This window comes from Marmota marmota, unplaced genomic scaffold, assembly GCF_001458135.2.
Source record: "Marmota marmota marmota unplaced genomic scaffold, marMar, whole genome shotgun sequence".
In the NCBI taxonomy this organism is placed as follows: Eukaryota; Metazoa; Chordata; class Mammalia; order Rodentia; family Sciuridae; genus Marmota; species Marmota marmota.
Window position 1 is genome coordinate 47,859,580 of NW_026000005.1, and position 20,944 is coordinate 47,880,523.

Genomic DNA, 20,944 nt, shown 5'->3' on the forward strand with positions numbered 1-20,944 from the left:
AGCATAGGTGGTTCATAAGAGCAGACTTGGTTGTGGTGAGTCTGCTCACAGAAAGGGGTGCTAGGGGGCAGGAGTACTGATAGTGTGGGGCTGCTGACTGCTTGAGGGCTGTTTGGAATAAGGAGGATCCTACCATTCTGGACTTGAGAGCCCCCTCTTGTTGGACTTTGTCCTAAGGAAGTAAGGGGACTTTTTGACAAACATTCATGATGGCATATTTTTTGTCAGTAGTAAAAAAAAAAGATAGTGCATACCTTGGGGAACAGTTAAACTGTGATATGTTCATGCAATGGAATTTTATAAAGCCATTTAAGATTATTTTTTAAAAAATATTTTATTTTTTAATTGTAGTGGGACACAATACGTTTATTTATTTATTTATTTTTAATATGGTGCTGAGGATCAAACCCAGGGCCTCGCACAAGCTAGGTGGTGCTCTGCCGCTGAGCCACAACCCCAGCACTAAGATGATGTATTTTAAGAATACTTGATACTGGGGCTGGGGATGTGGCTCAAGTGGTGGCGCGCTCACCTGGCATGCGTGTGGCCCAGGTTCGATCCTCAGCACCACATAAAAACAAAGATGTTGTGTCCACCGAAAACTAAAAAATAAATATTAAAAAATTCTGTCTCTCAAAAAAAAAAAGAATACTTGATACTGAGGCTGGGGTTGTGGCTCAGTGGTAGAGCACTTACCTACCATGTGTGAGGCACTGGGTTCAATTCTCAACACTGCTTATAAATAAATGAATAAAATAAAGGTCCACCAACAAAGAATACTTGATACCTAAAATACAGTGATATAACTGGAAATATGAAATATGTTGAGTGAAACGAACTATATTCATAACACCCCAGTTTTGTATGAAAGACTGGAGGGAATTATACTATTAATGATGTTTGGTTTTGGGGGTAAGATGTTTTGTTTTCTCATTTTAACTTGCTGAAGTTTCTACTGTGAAAAAATGAGTTTCTTCTATCATTTCTACCTCACATTAACTGTAAGATAGTTGGGCTTATGGCATGGTGTTCTCAGGCGGTGTGAGGGTTGTGAGGGTCGCAGGGTTGACAGGATGCTGCCAGGTGCCATGATCATCATCACTGAAGAGCCATTGGAAGGAGAAGCCTCTGAGCGTCACAGGGAAAATGATGCTAACCTAACAAGACTGTTATATATCTGCCCCTGTCCTTTCTTCCTCCCTTTGAAATGACTTCCAAGGATTGTGCCCTTGGACTATTGAAGGTGTGGGGCACCTGCAATAGTCAGAATCCCTGGAAGCCTACCCTCTGTGTTGCCTGCTTTCTGCTAAATCCCTCTGTCCTTGTCCCTACTTCTAGCAGCTTTTGTTGAGCTGGGCTGTGATGGAGAACACCAGAGAGCTTTTCATGTTCTGCCTTCTGCAAAAGACCATGTCCCCACAATTGGGCTCAATAGCTGCTAATGCTTTAAGATGCACTCGAGGGCTATCTGAACTATCAGGGAAATACCTGTCCTATCAGCTCCACTGATGAAGGCCTGGCTCAGGTGCTGTTCTCTTTTTTTCCTTATCAGTTTTTCACCCCTTGCCAGAATGGGGACATGAAGGTAGAGAAAGGAGTAGGTTTCAGATGGTCTATCAACAAGTGCCATAACTTGGAGCAGCATAACTCCCTCCACATTCAGGTTCTGGTTTTCTATCAAAGGTAGTTTGAGGCTCTCACAGCTAAGAAAGTTTTTGTAAATTGTATATTTTATAATTTTTCCTTTGAGACTTAATTTTCATCCTAATGGAAGAAGCTTTTTCAAGCTATACCTTCATCTCGTCCCAGGATTTTGGTGGGCCACTTAACAGGACTTTTCCCAGTTGGAGAAATTGGCACTGTGGGAGAGGCCGAATAGAAGTTCTAGCGAGTTATTGATTGGAGCTCAAAAGCAGGGCTGGAGTTCCAGGTTGGGGGCATTCACAGATGAGTAAAATTGCCAAGGAAGGGAGAACAAGGTTGCCAAGGTGAGCTCCTGAAGTTAGGATACTAACTGAAGTTAAGGAGGGGTGGATGAGGCTCTTTTACATTCCCAGTTAGCTGTGGATCCCAGTTAGCCATGGTTAGCTTTTGTCAGTTAAAAGTTATGTACACTTTGACAGTTGAATTTCATTAGACCTCACTTGCTTTATCTGTACAGGGGAAGTAACAGTGCAGTTAGCCCTCAGAATCAACAGGCTCAACATCTGTGGACTGCTTAGGGAAAAAATGTGGGTTTGTACTGAGCATATAAAGACCCTCTATTCCTGTCTCTATCCTAACCCATAGAGTGTACCAATTATTTTCATAGCATTTATATTGTAGTAGGTATTATAAATCATCTAGAGATGATTTATAGTATATGGGACGATGTGCCTAAGTTCTCTGTACATACTGTACCATTTGGCATAAGAGACTTGAGCATCTCTGGATTGTTGTATCTGTGTGTGTGTGTGGGGGGTTGTCCTAGAACCAATCCCACACAGATACTAGGGGACAACTCTACTTACCTCAAAGGGTATTAGAAGAATTTAATTAATTGATCCATAAGATGATTAAACCATGCCAAGTACAAGTAAGTCCTAAGTCAATCTTTACTATTCTTGATCATGCTGTGGGTGTCTTAATATAGTACTTTCTAAGACGGCTGCAAAAAGCTGTTGTGGCCCTGATTAGCCTTCAATAAACCTGAAGTGCCTTCTGTCCTAAGAGGCCCTGGCCCCAGCAGGTGACCTCCTTCCTTGCTAGTTCACCTACTTCCTCTTATAACATGATCTCTCCTCTAGGCATTCCTCTGAAACCCTTTATAATGGGGAGTGTGTTGAGTTTGAGACTTTGAGTGTCTTGGCCAGGGTAGCTGCTATTTTGTATGCACTGAATGTTCAAATGTGCTATGGAAACTAGCAATTTATTGCAAGTGAAGCCTCCATGTTTTCCTTACACAAACATAAATGATGAGCTTTTTTTTATTTTTATAAATAGGAGACGGCAAGCCCGGCTGCAGAAAGAGCTTGCTGAAGCAGCAAAGGAACCACTGCCAGTTGAACAGTAAGTAAAGACCAATCTAAACTGTGTTCTTAACCATTTGTCTCTTAAAATTGTTGTTTTATTCCTATATAGTCACTTTAAAGATATTAGAAAAGAAAACTGAAGCCTGGCATGGTGGCACACACCTGTAATCCCAGCAGCTAGAGAGGCTGAGGGAGAAGGATCACAAATCCTTTTTTGAGGCTGGCTTTGAATTCATGATCCCCCTGCCTCAGCCTCCCAAGCCATTGGTATTACAGGCGTGTGCTACCACCCCTTGCAAGGATTGTAAGTTCAAAGTCAGCCTCAGCAATTTAGCAAGACCCTGCCTCAAAATAAAATATAAAAAGGCCCGGGGATGTGGCTCAATGGTTAAGCACTGCTGGGTTCAATCCCCAGTTGGGGGGTGGCGGGGGACAAAAGGCAAAAAGTCAAAACATAATTCTGCCACCCAGAAAGTAACACCCACTCGACCATTTTAATTTTATTTTGGTGGTTTCTGATTCCTCAATTAAAAATGAGGTACTGAGTAATATGACCATGTTTCTGATTCTTTATTTGGGATAGATTCTTGAAAATTTGTAGAGTCAAAACTGTTTTAGAAAATATGACTTTCCAAAAAGTTGTTTCTGTTTACACTCCTCAGCTGGGTGTGGATCCAGCTTTCTATGTCTGGGAGGCCTCATCATGTATCTGTCTGCTGTTTTCAAGTGTAGCCTAGTGACTAGTGAGGCATGATTTAGAGGGCTACAGTATCCTACCCCAGGTCACCCAGGAAGGGCCTGCACAGGGTGCAAACCTGAGAACTTTGGCTAGAGGTTCTTTTCATCTTTGCTTCCTTAAGAGTCAAACCCTCTTTTTAAAGGCTAGTTGGCAAGTCCTAGTATTTTCTCATGGTCCTGGGCCTGTGCAAAGATCCAGGAAATTTAGGAACCCAAGATTCTCTTTGAAACTGCATCATTGTAGGCTCAGTTCATGTTTGGCCCTCTTGCCCTCTGTATAATTCTGTTGTCCTCTTAGCCTAGGTGACTCTCACAAATCTACATCTGTGAAAGCCAGCCAAGAAGGAAATCAGGCACAGCCTTGTTCTCATTATTCTTCTCTACGTCCTGGCCAAGAATGTGGAGCAATTATACATAATGCTAGAATAAATAAAAGAAGACAAATTTACTTTGACATGGTTTGACTTGCTTGGTAACAAGTTCTTAAGTATATATTCATATAATCCAGATAATTAATCAAAGAAAAGGAAAAATCTTGCTTTCAAGTTCTTGAGTCCCAATAGTAAGTGATGAAATCTTGGCCTGTTACTTTATTATTTTACTTCTCCATGAAGATTGTGGCACAGTAGGAGGTCATTAAAACCAAAATAATTATTGCCTTCCCCCAGTCAGGAAAGACATGGCCTCTAAAAATATGGAAGAAGGGGAATTCCAGAGGTGCTTTGCATCCAGTGGAATAAACAGCAAAAGCAGCGTGTTCCTTTAACAGGTGCTCTCCCTTGGAATGTGTTGGATTCCCCAAACGTCAGAAACACTGAGAGCTTAAACAAAGCCTGTGTTATCCAGAGTCAAATATGAATGGTGTTTAGAGTTTGCTCTTGAAAACTATTCTCAGTTGGCATTTTGGATCTGTTTTAACAGGTTTTTTGTTTGTTTTGGTGCTGGGGATTGAACCCAGGGCCTCACATGTGCTAGGCAGGCACTCTACCAGTAAGCTACATCTCCAGCCCCAGTGTTCTGGATCTGAACAGGTTAAATGTTTCTTTTCACATTTATCTGTAGTGGGAGAGCTTCCCTTTTCTCTAGAGAACCTTTTACCATATCTCTTATAGCCAAGTGTCGTAGGTTGTGATTAGAAATGTAATGGCCTTTGCAAAACTGATTCTCTACAAAGCCCCTGATTATCAGAATAAACCTCTTGCTCTTCGTTCCAGGGATGATGACATTGAAGTCATTGTGGATGAGACCTCAGAGCACACAGAGGAGACCTCGCCTGTTCGAGCTATCAGCAGAGCAGCCACGTGAGTAGATGGGTGAACAGGGGACAAGTGGAAGTTTGATAGCATATTTATGGGCATAGCGAGAACATAAATATGCCCACACCTCCAACCCTCTTGGTGGAATAGCTAGCATCTTATATACCACCATGGAGAACACCAGTTTGTCTGGTTCACCTCCACCTAATGGGAATGGGAGGGAAGCAGAACACAGGTGGGTGTCTTCCTAAAAGATTGCCAGTTAAACCTTATTAAGCAGAATGACCAGATCTCGGGGCTCAAGGATTTTTTTTTTTTTTTTTTTTTTTTTTGCCTGTTTGCTAAAGCAAGACTAAAAGAGTGGGGATTGGTTATTAACACTCTGAAATTGTTAGGTCAGTTAGATTAAATTCCTTGTCTAAGGTTTTGTTTCCAGGCAAATTAGTTCAATATTAGGGAACCTTGTTTCTTTTCAAACTGCTAGGCTGAGTTTTCCCTTCTACCTTCCCATTATTTCCTGGTGGTTCAAATACTGTGAGTTTTTCTTGGCTGAATTTTGGGTACTAAGTGGGAAAAATACTCCTAGGTACTTGTTTTATGGGCTGTTTTAATTGATAATTTGGGCGAAATGTTTCTAAGGTTTAAACCTATCCTCCCCTCCTCTTTAGTAAGCGACTCTCGCAGCCTGCTGGAGGCCTTCTGGATTCTATCACTAATATCTTTGGGTAGGTTAGAAGACCTTCACCTTTCCTTTTTTAAATGTGTGTAAATATACCTAAGCATATGTACATGATTTATTATTTTTTAATTGTACACCAGAATTTCAGTGGTGCAGCAAATACAGATACCTTAATTTTGGCCATTCATGTAGCTTCCTCCTTTTTTCCCCAACTTCTTTCTCTTAATCTCGCTTTGTGCTGATCTCTGGCCTTTCCCTTTAGTCTGTCCGAGTCTCCCCTTTTGGGGCACCATTCTTCTTCTGATGCTGCCAGGTGAAAGTATTACCCTCTTAGCCAAGCATGTGAGTGTGGGTCATTGATAGTCACGCTGATCACGCTGCACTGCCCGCAGTCATCAGATGTCCACGTGCTAACCTGAGTGCTTTGCATGCTCCCAGGAATGAATGCTGGAAGCCCCCCAATCTGGGCAGTAAAGTGGAGCTCCTTGTATAGTCATCATGCTCTTGGCCTCTTTCTTTTGGCATGCATTCGACTCCACCTTGACCACAGTGTATGCTGGGGGTGATTGTAACTAGGCATAGAAATCATCTTAAAATAGTGTTACAGAAACACCAAAGAGCTACCTCTGAGCTAGCTGTTAATTTAGTTGGAAAAAGTTCCTAGCAGTTAGCAAGGTAAGTGATCTTACAGGGCAGCTTTTTAGTGCTGTTTGGGAGCCCATGAGTTAGAATGCAGGAGAGTGAGGAATGCGTTGACACACTCCTGTTGCCCTCTGCATGAGGGTGCTTCTTATGGTTTGAAGGGTCTGGAAGGAAAAAGCTATTGACAAAGATAGCCTGCTTAAGCAAGATCATCTTTAAGGCCTTTCTGACGGCTTGAAGAGTAGTGATCCTGTGCAGTCTTGTCTAATATTTACCTTTGTGTTATTCTTTAGGAGACGCTCTGTCTCTTCCTTTCCAGTCCCCCAGGATAATGTGGATACTCATCCTGCTTCTGGTAAAGATGTGAGGGTACCAACTACTGCCTTATGTGTCTTTGTAAGTATGCGCTCCACCAAGCTTGGTATGGTAACAGGGCCTGATCACTAAAGGGTTATTTTCATAGTTCAACTGAGCTTTCTGTCATTCACTTTTATCAAGCTCTTATACCTGCTTGCTCTGTCCTCTGTGAGGGATTAGTATATTTTGCTTGTATATTTTGCTTAGCTTTAGAGCACAGAATTTACTACAGCCCTTCTGGGTAATGTTACACTGGCTGTAAGAGAGGATTTGGTAGCAGGAGGGATGGGGTAAGAGAAAACTAATTAGGGATGGTGAGAAATTAAAGTAATTCATGTAATTGTAGTCACCAGATAGCTGCAATTTAGGGTGAGATTCTAGCTAGTGGTCTGTTTTGGAAGTCTAACAGGGAAGCTCTTGGTTTCATAAATTAAACCCTTGTTTGAATGACTTCCTACCACTAAGAGCTTATGATTGGAAGCAGAATACAGCCCTGGGCAGAAGCCACTGTGACACCAGGACTGTCATCTGGAGTTCAGAGCTGGGTCCTGGTACTAATAGATAATCCTTATCCCAGCTAGTGTAAATGAACCAACCTGGCAAATGTCAGGTATCTGCTGGGCCTGTGAGAGCACTGGAGAGGGAAAGAAGGGGCAGCATGAAAGCAGAGCCAGAGTTGGGTTGACACTGGTGTGGGCCAGGTATGGCCAAAAGAGGTTGCTTTCCGAAGAGGGAAGGATTTACTAGAAATATGGAATGGCATTTAGGTTGTGGGAGCTTTTAGTTCAGGCACCCAGAGGAACTTCCTTAGGTAATTCCTCACAGTGGGCTGCCTAGTGACTTCATTGTCAACTAGCCTGTATTGGAGGAGGAGTTATATTGGGGAAGGGCTTCTTCCCATTCTGATCTCGCTCCTATGATTCCCCAACAGGCCTGAGCACTTCACAGTGGTCAATGATGATTGGTAAAAGGTCTGATTGCACTGAATGTCATAGTCCCTTCCTTGCCCTCAACTCCCAGCAGCCCATTTTTCCCCCCAGCACATTAAGTCATGTGTGTGGGATGGTGGAGCAGCTGACAATCAGGGATTTTGTCAGTGTGTGTTTTGGAGAGTGAAATATTCACAGCTGACTAGTATCCAACAGAACACATTCCTCAGGAGCTTGATGAGTGGCAGGCAGGGTGTGACAGTGCATGATCTCAAGTTTTCAATCTGAGACCTCAGGAAAAGAAAATTTATTTTGAAAAAGGAAATGTCAGGTTCCCTGTCATGAAGATTTTCAGCAGTGGGATATGAGGGAAAGTGGGAAACCAAATCATCAAAGTGCTGCTCAATTCCGAGTCAATTAATGGAGATGCCAGTAGCAGTAGCTCACTGCCCACACTTTGCTGGGCTTGAAGCAAATCACAAATGACATACTTCACCCAGAAAAAATTTCTGTATTCACTGTCCTATTAAGAGAGTGAATTATAGTGATGCCTATTATTCCCTCTGCCCCTTTTGGGGTGGGATGCTTTATTGCCTGGATTGCGTTCTTATCCTGAACCATGTGTGCCATCTTTTGAGCTTATATTTCTCTGTTTATGCCAGTCTCACATTTCCCAAAGGAACTTTTTTGCAGATGAACAAAAGGAGGTTTCAAAAAGTTAAGAAAGCTTGGCAGAGATCATACTGGTGATAAGGCTAGATTTGTTTTGTTTCAGAAGAAATTACATAGAAATCTGCCAGGCTTGGTAGTGCATGCCTATAATCCTAGCAGCTAAGGAGAATGAGGTAGGAGGATCGCGAGTTCAAGACCAACCTCAGCAACCTAGGGAGGCCCTAAGCAACTTAGTGAGACCCTGTCTCTAAATAAAATACCAAAAAGGACTGGGGATATGGCTCAGTGATTGAGTGCATCAAAGTTCAATCCTTAGTGTCTTGTCCCCACTCAAAAAAAAAAAAAAATAATAACTACTAAATAGAATCCCCATTGTAACATTAATGTACATCTAGGAATAGGACCAGTGTCTGCTTAGAGTAGGACTTATCAGGAAAGCTTTCTTAGCCAAGTGCAGTAATGCAGACCTATAATCCAAGCTGCTGAGGAGGCTGAGGCAGAATGATCACAAATTCAAGGCCAGCCTTGGTGACATAGTGAGACCCTGTCTCAAAATAAAATTTGGCTGAGGGTTCGATGGTAGAGTCATAGCCCAGTTGTAGAACACTTGGCTAGCATGCATGGGGCCCTGGGTTCAAGCCTTACTACCAAAAAATAATAATAAAAAGAAAGCTTTATTTATTATGAGAGGCAATATACTACACATTATTCAGATACATAGTGTTTAGCATTAGTAAATTAATAATAGGAGTAGATGTAATATCTGGCCCAAAAGAACCATTTGGTTCTAAGCTTGCTTTTAAGCTAATAGGGTATATACAATTCAAAGTGCCATTATTCTTAGAAGAAATAAGATTAATGCAAAGACCAACTTAAGGCAAATTATCTACTAATTTTGCTTTTTTAAGGTTGTAGTGCAACTAAATAAATGAAGCTGTAACTCTTAAGAATAAAATGCTACTAGAACCTTAGAAGACCTTGGGCCAGCAGTCCACTTTAGATTATGGTTGGCTCCCCCTCTGTTTAAGGATGTGTTTTGCCTCGAGTTAGGTGTTGAGTGTGTATGTGTGTTTTGGATTCGGGAATAATACTGATGGAACTTGAAATATGGTGTTGTAGGATGCACATGATGGAGAAGTTAATGCTGTACAATTCAGTCCAGGTTCCCGGTTACTGGCCACAGGAGGCATGGACCGCAGGGTTAAGTTATGGGACGCATTTGGAGGTAAGAGCTATTGGTGGAATGTGGTTGCCCTTGCTCTCAGGCACTCTGAGTTGTTTATCATCTTAAAGCATACAACTTTTTTTTATGTAAGAATCATCTGACCAAAGCATTTTTACCATTTCAATTTCTCTTTATATCTGATGCATGTTTGTTCTTATTTCTCAAGCAATGACTAGAAAATACTGTTATTATGAATGTTTATCTCATACAGTAATCAGAACATCAGAACAAAATAGTACCAGTTTGAGAAGGAAAATAAATCTTTATAATTAAACTGTACATCAAGCTGTGGTTTATACGTTTGTTTCCTCCTCCCTCCTCCCTCCTCCTCCTCCCCCCCCTCCTCCCCCCTCCTCCTCCTCTTTCTCCTTCTCTTTCTCCCCGCCCCCAATCATAATGCCAATGACCATGACCTAGATAAAAAGAAGCCATATCTAAGCTTGAGTAAAGGAAAAAGAGGATTATTACCTGGAAAAGATGTGTTGAGCCAAGTGGTATTCATGAAAACATCTTTTAGAATTCTGAAGGTGGATGTAGTCCAGTTTTGACATTTTTGAGATTCAGTTTCATGTACGTATATTTTCACTGAACTAAATGTAAGTAATAAGATTTTTATTGGAACTGGAACCGCTTTGTCAGGTTTCTGTAGTTGTAGCACATATATTTTCACTGTCCCCAATAAATAGCTCCGAAGTGCCTTTGTCTGTATTAATTCCTGTGATCCTTAACAATAGCCTCATGTGGTTAGAAAGGTAGTTCTTACCCTTTTTTGACAGATGAAGACAGTAAAACTCAAAGAGATGCAACGTAATTTGTGTATTTGATATACACAGTTAACAAATTACATGGCAAGTGAGTAGTGGAGCCAGAACTAATCAGAATCATATAACTTGAAATCACTTCTCCCCAGCCTCCCCACCCACTCCCCAACTGGAGATCGAAGCCAGGGGTGTTTTACTGCTGGCTTACATGCCCCCAACACTTTTTGAAACAGGGTCTCACCAAGTTGCTAAAGCTGGCCTCAAACTTAACACTAGTCTTTTCTGTGCTATAGAGGATGACCACTTTTGATGTTTGTTTAAATAGATTTATTTAAATAGTTAAAATAGATTTATTGGTGAGCACTGTACCTGTCTCGCCTTTGATTTGCCAGAAAGTGACTCCGTTTAAAAAACAAAAACAAAACAAAAAACCTTGGCTGTGACAGCCTGTTGAAGCCCATGGAAATTTTTGTTTTGCCCAAAAACACCCTGGTAGAGTGGATGCTAATGGCCAAAATTGTTATAAATAATAATGAAGCCCTATTATAAGAAAATAAATATTAGGGGATTTGATTTATAAAATTTTAAGCAGAGCTGGGGGAGTGGCTCAGTGGTAGAGTCTCGCCCATGGCCCGCACAGGTGGTGGAAATGGGGTTCCCCTTCATGAAATGAGCTGGATGAGAAATAAAGCTAGAACAACAAAGAAACCCATCTTCGGAGCTACTATGAGGGATCTTCTTGGCAGAGCAGAGATAAAGGTCATATGCATTGGGCGGGCGATGTGTTGTTGTGGGAGAGCCACAGATAGTTTGCCAGTGCTAACCCTAAATTTCCTGGCTTCCGTACTGAGAGAAGATCCTCATGTAATTCATGGATGGCTTTCTGCAGTAGAGCATTTGCCTAGTGTGCCTCAAGTCCAGGTTTGATCCCCAGCACCACAAAAATAAAGTTGAACAACTAGTCTATTTTGATTATGCTTTTGCAGTTAATTAAGAGTAGTATGAGACATTTTGTTTCACTGCCCAGTCAGTAAAAAACACTTCTGAGAAGATTAGAGGGGTGCAGGCAGGGATGCAGGAAAAGTGCCATCAGCCCTGTTGGGCAAGGCAGGAATCATTGGCTCTTGGTGGGCTTGCCAGTATCCCAGTATATGCAAAGCAACTTTAAGGACAAATTCCTAAAGCTCCAAACTGAGCCTTTTTGGCTTTCTACCAAAATTTGAAAAATTTCTTTTCAGACCTTAATGAAAATTATCACACCATAGATTCAGAATTTTGGTGATCAGAATTTCTACAAAATTAGTTGGCATGAGTACCGATTAAACCCAAAGATTAATGTATGTGAATTATAAAATTTTACTGAGAAGTAATGGACCTAGGGGCTGGGGATGTGGCTCAAGCGGTAGCGTGCTCCCCTGGCATGGGTGCAGCCCGGGTTTGATCCTCAGCGCCACATAAAAACAAAGATGTTGTGTCTGCCGAAAACTAAAATGTAAATAAAATATTTTAAAAAAAGAAGTAATGGACCTATATAAATTCAATCTCTAGTTTAATTTGACATTTTATAAAATACAGTTCTTTGTAAAGGGGATTAATAATTCAAAATGTCTTAGAATATTTAATAATATGCTAGAATCTGCACCCATTTAAATGTTCATTGTTGTTAGAGACTAACAATATATTTTGTCTCTTACATTCTATTTGTCCTGTTGTTTTATTCTGTAAGGGTGCAGGAAAGTTTCTATTTGACAATGTAAATTGACTATCATTGTGTTTCAGTGCCCCATCAAACTCATTATCAACTTCCTGTCTTTTCTAAATCTTATCTTTTTATACAGACAAATGTGAGTTCAAGGGCTCCCTGTCTGGTAGTAATGCTGGAATTACAAGCATTGAATTTGATAGTGCTGTAAGTATCTAGTTTCTGTGATTTTGGAGATTTCTGAAAAGTTAGACATCTAATTATTAAGAAGTAACTGGTTTCTCTGCCATTCTTCACATCTTAAGTCAAATCCGTGTTAGAGAAAGGTAGAAGTAGATTATAGAGCTAACTGGTCTATCAACTCTGATATTATAATTCTGTTACTTGGTACCTCCTGCCTTTGGTACTGGGGATTGAGTCTGGAGTGCTGCTCCACCAAGCTACATATCCCCAGCCACTTTTTCATTTTTTGTTTTGAGACAGCGTCTTACTAAATTGCCCAAGCTGGTCTTGAACTTGGGGATACAGGCGTGTGCCATTGTACTTAGCCTACTCAGTATTTTTAATTCTATTTTATTGTTATATTTTGTGTGTTTAGATCCTGTGCTATAGGGGCACCATGTGGTCCTACCCTTCAGTAAATTGCCATTTAAATGAGAGTGGTTTAAAAGCATTAAACTGCAAGTCATTGTACTAAAGTAATGTGTAAAATAGGAATGAACTGCTCACTCATCAGCATTTCAGAGTGGGGATTAGGAAACAAAATAAGCCAACTTGGCACAACTCCAGATAATCAAAGGTTAGATGCAAAAAGCCCAGTGCTGAAATTGCAGGGAGAGGAAGCAAAGAGAAGATTAGAGGTAGGAGTAGTGTGCAGTAGCCAGGTGAGGTGACACTGTCTGCTCAAGAGTCCTTCTATCTCTGTCATCTCAGGTGTCCTTTTCACATCCCTACTTGGGTAAGGGTCCTCTGGGACCTGGAATGTCTTGTGCAAAAACCCATTCTGGAGAGAGAGAGAGAAGTCTACATCTGCTGCTTTTATCAAGCTAAAACTCACTCCCAGGGGATGAGCACTGGTGGTTAGTTGTCTTTGTGCTCCTAACACAAACTGTTAGCTTCTTAACCCAGTAAGTCCCTAGTTATTATGAATATGTCAAGAGAATTGACATGGATGCATTTTTAGGTGAGCTCATATATATTATTATATTAATGAATATTAGTGGACATTGTCATTATACTATTATTCCTCTTATGTAATTGTATTATCCCATTATGTAAGTTTTTATAGGTGCTTCACATCTTGGACAGTGGGACAAAAATGGGTTAATAACCACTCCTTGAGTTAATGACTCCTTGAGGTAATGATAAGGAAATTTGACTGGAAAGTTAGATGTAGGTCAGAGTATATCTTGACTCAGTGAAACCATGTGGAGGATTTTGCATATGTTTGGCAAATGCTCTACCACTGAGATCTATCCCCAGCCTTGAGAGGTTTTCAGAAACAGATATAGCATTAAATTCTGCAATAATTGACATTGAAGACTGAATTGGGAGGGGCAGATCTGCAGTGGCCAGCATCCAGTGCTTCTGCAGACTTGATTCAGGTTGGGGCTGAGGTGCAGGCAAGAGAGGAAAGGGTCTAGCTGGATGCATGGAAAGTAGGTGGTCTTGGAGGATGGGTAGTTGGGAGTTGAGCCCAGGGAAGAGTAGGTGCTTCTGGGCTTTCTGCTTGGATTGTATGTGGAGAATTTGTATTTGCTGCGTAGGGTAGGTGATGAGGGGAAAGGTGAGCGTGGGAGACTTGAGTTCCATTGAGCTTTAGAAATCTCAACATTCCAGTGAAATTGAGTGATTTCAGGAGGAAAGCTTAATTTGAAGGGGATCTGTAGGTTGATAACACGCTGGTGGTGATGGTGTTCAGATCAGGTGTGTAGTTTTAGGCATCTAACCCTTCTTGGACTTGATTATTAGGAAACTTGTTTCTTGTGAACTGAATTCCTCTACTTTAGCTAAAAGTTGTTTTTTCTTTCATTTATTCCTCTAGGGGGCTTACCTCTTAGCAGCTTCAAATGATTTTGCAAGCCGAATCTGGACTGTGGATGATTATCGATTACGGGTAAGGCTGGGTTAAGACAAGTATAATGTACAAGCCATGTGGTTGTCAAGGCACACAATACAGGAAAATGGCAGATGAATAACTAGGGGACTTGTGTGTGCTTCCCTGAAAATCATACTTGATTGACACTTTTCTCCTTGGGAAAATTTGTTTCTACTTACTCCCATATTTTGTCTAAGATTCAATTTCAGCATGTTTGCAATAGACCCTCCCATGTCCATGGAAGACTTGGGGATACTCCTCCTGTCCATAAGGACTAGGTACTTTTTATATAGATATCAATTTTAGCTTAGCTTTACAGATTTTAGCATCAGCATGTGAATTGTGATTCACCTCATAGAGTAAGCTGGAAAGTAGAAAAAGTACAAATGGGTATACTTATGATAGATGTGAATGACTCCTGATGCTGGAAAATAGGAAACAGGTGTAGAAGTAGGCTCAGATGTTGAGGCAGTTTGCATTTGAGCCTAACTTTGCATCCAAGACAAAGATCTGAACTTGATGGTTATAAGTTTGACACAGCTATTTTTGTGTCAACTACATTAAAAATGGCACGATGTTAAAAGGAACTTCTTGAATCCACTGGGAGGTGGGGAGCTCTATTAGAATGGTCTATTAGGTAGGTTCCTGGTGTTCTGATTGGAGGGTGCCTGGATGAAGCTAGGTGAATCTTTAGAAACAGAGTTATCACTTTAGGCTATCTGTCTTCCTGAAAACTGTGTGGAAGGTGAGCAGTATTAGGTGTAGCTAGTACCTGAAAAGTTGAAATTCTTGATTGTCACTTGACAAAAGATTCTCAGAAATGCAGAGCAGAGCATGCTAGGGTTGTTGCTCAGTGGTAGAGCACTTGCCTAGCACGTGTGAGGCACTGGGTTCAATTCTCAGCACTGCATATAAATAAATAAGTAAATAAATAAAAGTCCATTGACAACTAAGAAAATATTTTTTAAGAAAAGAAATGCAGAGCAAAGCCCTAAAGGTGATAAAAGATGAATGCATTGTGTTCTTGTTCTGGATGGAGGTAGAGGAGGAATTTTAGTCTTAAATAACCTACAAAGGGGAAGGAGTCTAAAGTCATGCAGTTAGTAAATAATAAGGTTTGCATTTTAATTGAGGTCTGTGCTCTTTCCTACATTCAGCTGGTCTGTATTATTCAACACTGAGAACAGAGCAAGGCCGACTAATCATTGAAGAGGTACCAATAACCTTCCTTGATCTTAGGCCCTGGGAGAGGAGGGAACCTTTTGAGAGTAAACCATTTGTGCAGGATGGTATTTTTCATTCCTAAGAGAAGTTACATACAGATGGCCTTCAAGCTTTGGGCCTGAAAAATCAAGAAGGAGGCCTAGGAAGGTAGACCTAAAAGACAAAGGCCATAGTATTGGGAGACTTTGTCCAAGTGAGCAAGGTGGAAAGATGGACCCACTCCTCCTTGGAGAGAGTGCCCACAGGATGCTGGTGGGCAACCCCTACCTTCACAGGCTGCTGTTGATGGTGCCATGTCAGAACTGTACCCTCCTTTCAAGACCAGTTGGTGCTGAGGGCCTTGACCTGTTTTCAATGGAGTCCCATCCCTAAATAAGCATTTGAAGATCTGGAGGCCTTTTACAGTGGATTCTCTACCCAGAGAATACTCATGAAACTCTCAATGGGTTCAGGAAACAAAATAGGGTCCCTGTTTTCTAAAGTTACATGGGACTCGGTGGTGTAGGACTTCAATCCAGCAACTTAGTGAGACCCTGTCTCAAAATTCAAAAGTGCTTGGGCTGTAGGTTAGTGGTAAAGCATCCCTGTGTTCAATCCCTAGTACCAAAAAAATCTAAAAGTTACTGCACAACTACCTGGATGCTTCTTTGTCTTGAGGAACTGTGTTGAATACCCAGCTGCTCACTTCTGTAACCAATGTTGGAAAAGTGCCCGTTGTAAGGATCGGCTCCTAGGTAAGATGTAGTTTTTACTTCAGAAACCTCAGCCAGTTTGTGCTGAGCAGAGTCCTTTTTGTGCTGTAGTTTTCTTGATCTTACCAGAAGTTTACAGATATTATCAAATAGTTTGAAGAAAAATACAGTAGAATATAGAGAATAGAAGGTGCTGACAAGAGGTAGTGCATACTTATAGGTATTTTTTTTTTTTTGTACTTTGAAAGAAAGCATCAGTGATCAGTGAATACCTTTTGAGTTTTTGTTATTTGCTGCCATTTGGGGGTTTGTTTTCCCCTTGGCAGTTCTGGGGATCAAACCCAGAGCCTGACACATGCCAGGCAAACCCTTTACCACTGAGGCACGTCCCCGGCCAGGTGAATACTTTATGAACCTTTGGAATTTTTTATGTATAAAAATGCCAATCCCATTGTGAAAAGAGGTCGATGATGAGTAGTAAAAGGTCTGACTGCCCAGGTCCCCTCCCAGCATCCTGAATGTCCCCAGCCGCCTCAATCCCATCAGGCTCCAGTGGTGCCACAATGGGCCAGAGAGCAGCTGACAGGCAGGGATGGCTTGAGTCTGTGTTCCCTGGTGAGCCAAGGGAAGACACGGTGGTTGCATCCAACAGCTTAGCCACGAAGGGCAAGGGACTGATGGTTGGGAGAGCTGGTATCTGTGGCTGTGATCTGACGTTTTCAAGCTGAGACCTCTGACGGAAAACGCCCTAGAGCTTTTAAGTATGTAAAGTTCTGATGCTTCCTTTAATAAATAATGTCTGCAGATAACCTGTCTAATCTCACTGCAGTGGTACTGGACAAAATCCAGGCTTTTAAAATCTTTTATTTTGATACAATGGAGATTGATTTTTTAAAAAATCAAGAACAGAATAAGCAGGAGTCTGTAGTAGAGCCGGGGGTGTGGCTCAGTGGGAGAGCACTTACCTAGCAAGGGCAGGCCCCAGATATGGTCCCCCATGCCCACTCACCTGCCCCTTTCTTTTCTCACCACCCCCACCCCTTCCAAGGACAGGGAAGGACAGGGAAGTTTGGTGCTGGTGATGCTAGGGTTTTATTTAACGCTATTGGGAGATTTATCCTCTTGGTCTTGATACCTACGTTAGCTTTCTGTTGCTGCAGGAAAATACCTTGAAGTAAGCAGCTTAAAAGGAGGAAAGATTTACTTTGGCTTGTGGTTTCAGAGGTTTCAATCTCTGGTTGCTTGGCCCTGTCACCTTTGGCCTGTGGTGGCACAGCATATGATGACAAGAGTGCATGGTAGAGGGCCCTACCCATTCACCTTTGGCCAAGAAGCAAAAAGTGAGATGGGAAAAGACCAGGACCCCAGTATCCCCTTCAGGGGAATGACCTCGACTTTCCACCTCCTGAAGCATCTGCACTTGCAGTAGTGCCATAGGCTGCAGACCAAGCCTTTTAAACATGAGCTTTTCAGAAGCATTCAAGATCCAAGCTGGGGCTGGGGCTCGGGCTCAGTGGTAGAGTTCTTGCCTAGCATGGGCAAGGCCCTGGGTTCCATCCTCAGCACCACATAAAAATAAATTAATTAATTAAAGATATTGTGTCCAACTACAACTAAAAAAAAAAAAAGATTCAAGCCATAGAAAGATCTCACCTCTTGGCAACACCCAAAGACAGAGACTTCCTGGAATTTTCTGTAAGCTACTCAGACCAGAAATGTTGCTGCCTCACTGAAATTGCTTCATAGGAAATATGTAGCCTCCTTGGTTGAGACTAAGTGAATGAACATGCCTCCTGTCCTATGTTTCTTGTTCTTTACCTTCCCATTGTCTTGGAGTTTCTGGTCGGATCTCAGCGTGTTTTGAGATTGGCTCTGGAGGATTGAGTGCCTCCTGCTCCTCCAGCATGGCCAGCTGGTTGCACCCCAAGGCTCACTGTGGCTATTTTCTTTCCTAGCACACGCTCACAGGACATAGTGGGAAAGTGCTCTCTGCTAAGTTCCTGCTGGACAATGCACGGATCGTCTCAGGAAGTCATGACCGGACGCTCAAACTCTGGGACCTTCGCAGCAAAGTCTGTGAGGAAATTCAGTCTCTCTGTGTATTCATGTAGACAGTAGTCTTGGAGGTGGTGTTTCTGAGCTTGCATTTCATGTGGTACACTGTGAACTTCGGGTTCAGTTTCATATTAAGAGGGGCACTGAGATAGTGGCAGTTGCTATTTGAGGTTTCATTTAAATTGGTAATTGTGATAGTTGAGTGGGTAGAGTGTAACAGTGTTGTATACATAGCCTTTTGGTGGCTGTGCTTGATGAATGGTGTTTGATTTTCTTTCAGGCATAAAGACAGTGTTTGCAGGATCCAGTTGCAATGATATTGTCTGCACAGAGCAGTGCGTAATGAGTGGACATTTTGACAAGAAAATTCGTTTCTGGGATATCCGGTATGTCACCCAAAAACTTGGTGGGGGAGCAGACAAAAGTTTGTATGTGGTAGAGTTGTGGGAATGTGTCATAGGTGGGTTATATTTTTTAAATCTCAGGAAATGGCAGAAATGAGCTCTATGACACCAATATCTTAACAGTATGCTCTCTCTCCCTCACCGCAGTGTCAGCTGCTGGGGTTAGCCTTCAGTCGTTGCACATACACCATGGGCAGGTCCCTTGTTGCAGAGATGGCAAGATACCAGCCTGTCTTGGGCCATTTGAAATAAAATCCAAGGGACAGATATACAAGTCAGTGAGCAGTGTACCAAAGTAGACATGGCTGCCTCTGTCCAAGGATGTTATGATTAGTCTGGAGAATTGAGAGGATAGCTGAGGCAGGAGGATCACAAGTTCAAAGCTGGCCTCAACAACTTAGTGAGACCCTGTCTCTAAATAAAATGTAAAAAGTGGGTGGGGTAGGGATGTGGCTCAGTGGTAGAGTGCCCCTGGTTTCAATCCCCTATACAAAAAAAAAAAAAAAGTAAGTGGGCAGGAAGTGGAGGGCGTGGGCCACTGGGATTGATAGGGTAATACGAGTTGGGATAAATTTCCATAGGCTGTATGAGTTGTTTCCAGACCTCTCAATCCTTTTTTTCTCACCCTATCCTTTTTCATTTTATTTTGAGACAGGGTCTCTCTTTGTTGCCCAGGCTGGCATCTAACTTGCAATCCTCCTGCTTCAGCCTCCCCAGTGGTTAGGATTGTGGGTATGAGACACCACACATGGCTGTATCTTTGTCCTGGAGTCATTAAGTGTTAAGAAAGGACATGATTACTCACAAGACTCTAGTAGATTATTTTGGTGTCATTTGTAGAGGTCATGTTGGAATGCAGGGATATCAAAGAGTTGATGAGGACCTGAATCCAAGGCAGTAGAGGGCAAGATATAAAAGGGCATCTGAAGAGAAATTTGACATTGAAACATGGAATTTTTAGAGTTAAATTGGATAGATGTTGCAAGTCTCCTGGTTCACTCCCTAATTCAACTGTTAAAGATTCCAAAGCAGTAGTGCGGTATGCCTCAAGTCACAGATTTAGCAACAATAAGAAAAACTTCCAAGTTACGGTAGAAAATAATTCATTAGAAGCTTACAAAAATATCACTGTGGAGCTGGGCTTTGTGTGGCACTTGCCTGGAATCCCAGTGACTTGGGAGGCTAAGGTAGAATTGCAAGTTCAAGGCCAGCCTCTTAGATCCTGTCTCAAAAAGTACTGGGATGTGGTTCAGTGGTAAAGCACCCCTGGGTTCAGTCCCCAGTACAAACAAATCAATCACTATGGAGGGGTCAGGACTTCCCTTGGCTGTGGCCTTGTCTACCCAGGGGGCCGTTTACTGACCTGTGTAGACTAGGGCACAGAGGACAGGGGAAACAGCAACAGAGTGCCTAGGGCAGCTGTCCTGGAGTTGAAGGCCAAGCCAAACTGAATATGGTAAGATGCCAGTAGGAGACTTCCCAGCCCACTAAAGCAAGGTCTGTGCCACAAGTATATAAAAGCAGAAGTTGTCATTAAAATGGTACTCTTTGGAGCCTGAGGTGCACTTACTGGTAGAGCATGAATTCAGCATGCACGTGAGGCCTTAGGTTTGATCCCAAACACCAAAAAGAAAAGAAAAAGTAATACAAATTGGATACTGGCTGATCAGAAATTCTGATTGCCATGAAAATTCTTCCTAGATTCAGAGTTTTAATACTCAAAACTACTAGATAAAATCAACAGAGGAGGCCCAATTGTTGGGAAAATAACAAAGTCGTCACTCTGAGCCTGAGAACATGTTGATTGCTATTGGAGCCTGTTGACTTGCAGCACCTTCTCTTCTGTGTGACACAGCATCCTAGTTAAAGTGGAGACGTTCTGACCTTTCTATGTTAGGTTTCTCAGATTTTTCATCTCCCTTAGGTCAGAGAGTGTGGTTCGAGAAATGGAGCTATTGGGGAAGATCACTGCCTTGGATCTAAACCCAGAAAGGACTGAACTTCTGAGCTGTTCCCGTGATGACCTGTTGAAAGTCATTGATCTGCGGACAAATGCCATCAAGCAGACGTTCAGGTAACAGAGTTGAGGGGTGTCTCAGGACCCTGGCCCTGTCTGCTTCTGTCCCACTAGCTGAGCTTTTGGGGTGACAGTGCCTATTGTTTGTTTCAGTGCACCTGGATTCAAGTGCGGCTCTGACTGGACTAGAGTTGTCTTCAGGTTAGTAGCACTGTCCCAACCCAGCTTGGTTAATCTCAGGTTAGCACATGGGGTTTTCCTGCTGGGGAAGTAAATAGAGCTGGATTTGTCCAGTGTGTGAACTAGAGCATGCAGAAGTGAGCCTGAAGATCATTCTGGGGTCACCATCAGTGTCTCTTCCCTTCCTAATGTTCCTTTTGCAGTTGCACAAACTTAAGTGGATTGTGCCCAAAAATAATGGTTGCTTGGTTCTGGGTGGGCCATCAGATTCCCCTTCCATTACCCACCCATTTATTCCAGCC

General features: G+C 42.2%; 1 protein-coding gene and 2 non-coding genes across 5 annotated transcripts in view; all 3 read left to right on the forward strand.

Moving 5' to 3' along the window:
- Positions 1-20,944, forward strand: part of Atg16l1 (autophagy related 16 like 1) — a 35,498-nt gene that overhangs the window by 12,835 nt on the left and 1,719 nt on the right. Inside the window, exons 6-17 of one of the 3 annotated variants that reach the window (XM_015481581.2) lie at positions 2,983-3,048; positions 4,964-5,050; positions 5,674-5,730; positions 5,947-5,997; positions 6,620-6,722; positions 9,404-9,509; positions 12,109-12,179; positions 14,017-14,088; positions 17,942-18,062; positions 18,322-18,427; positions 20,370-20,519; positions 20,616-20,663. In XM_015481581.2, the coding sequence (XP_015337067.1) occupies positions 2,983-3,048; positions 4,964-5,050; positions 5,674-5,730; positions 5,947-5,997; positions 6,620-6,722; positions 9,404-9,509; positions 12,109-12,179; positions 14,017-14,088; positions 17,942-18,062; positions 18,322-18,427; positions 20,370-20,519; positions 20,616-20,663 (1,038 nt within the window). The remainder of the gene's footprint in view (positions 1-2,982; positions 3,049-4,963; positions 5,051-5,673; positions 5,731-5,946; positions 5,998-6,619; positions 6,723-9,403; positions 9,510-12,108; positions 12,180-14,016; positions 14,089-17,941; positions 18,063-18,321; positions 18,428-20,369; positions 20,520-20,615; positions 20,664-20,944) is intronic. The other 2 variants (XM_015481582.2, XM_015481584.2) reach the window with 2 other exon arrangements.
- LOC125618389 lies at positions 7,633-7,904 on the forward strand. The gene has a single exon (XR_007349671.1). It is a non-coding gene; the product is annotated as a small Cajal body-specific RNA 6 (non-coding RNA).
- LOC125618388 lies at positions 16,449-16,718 on the forward strand. The gene has a single exon (XR_007349670.1). It is a non-coding gene; the product is annotated as a small Cajal body-specific RNA 6 (non-coding RNA).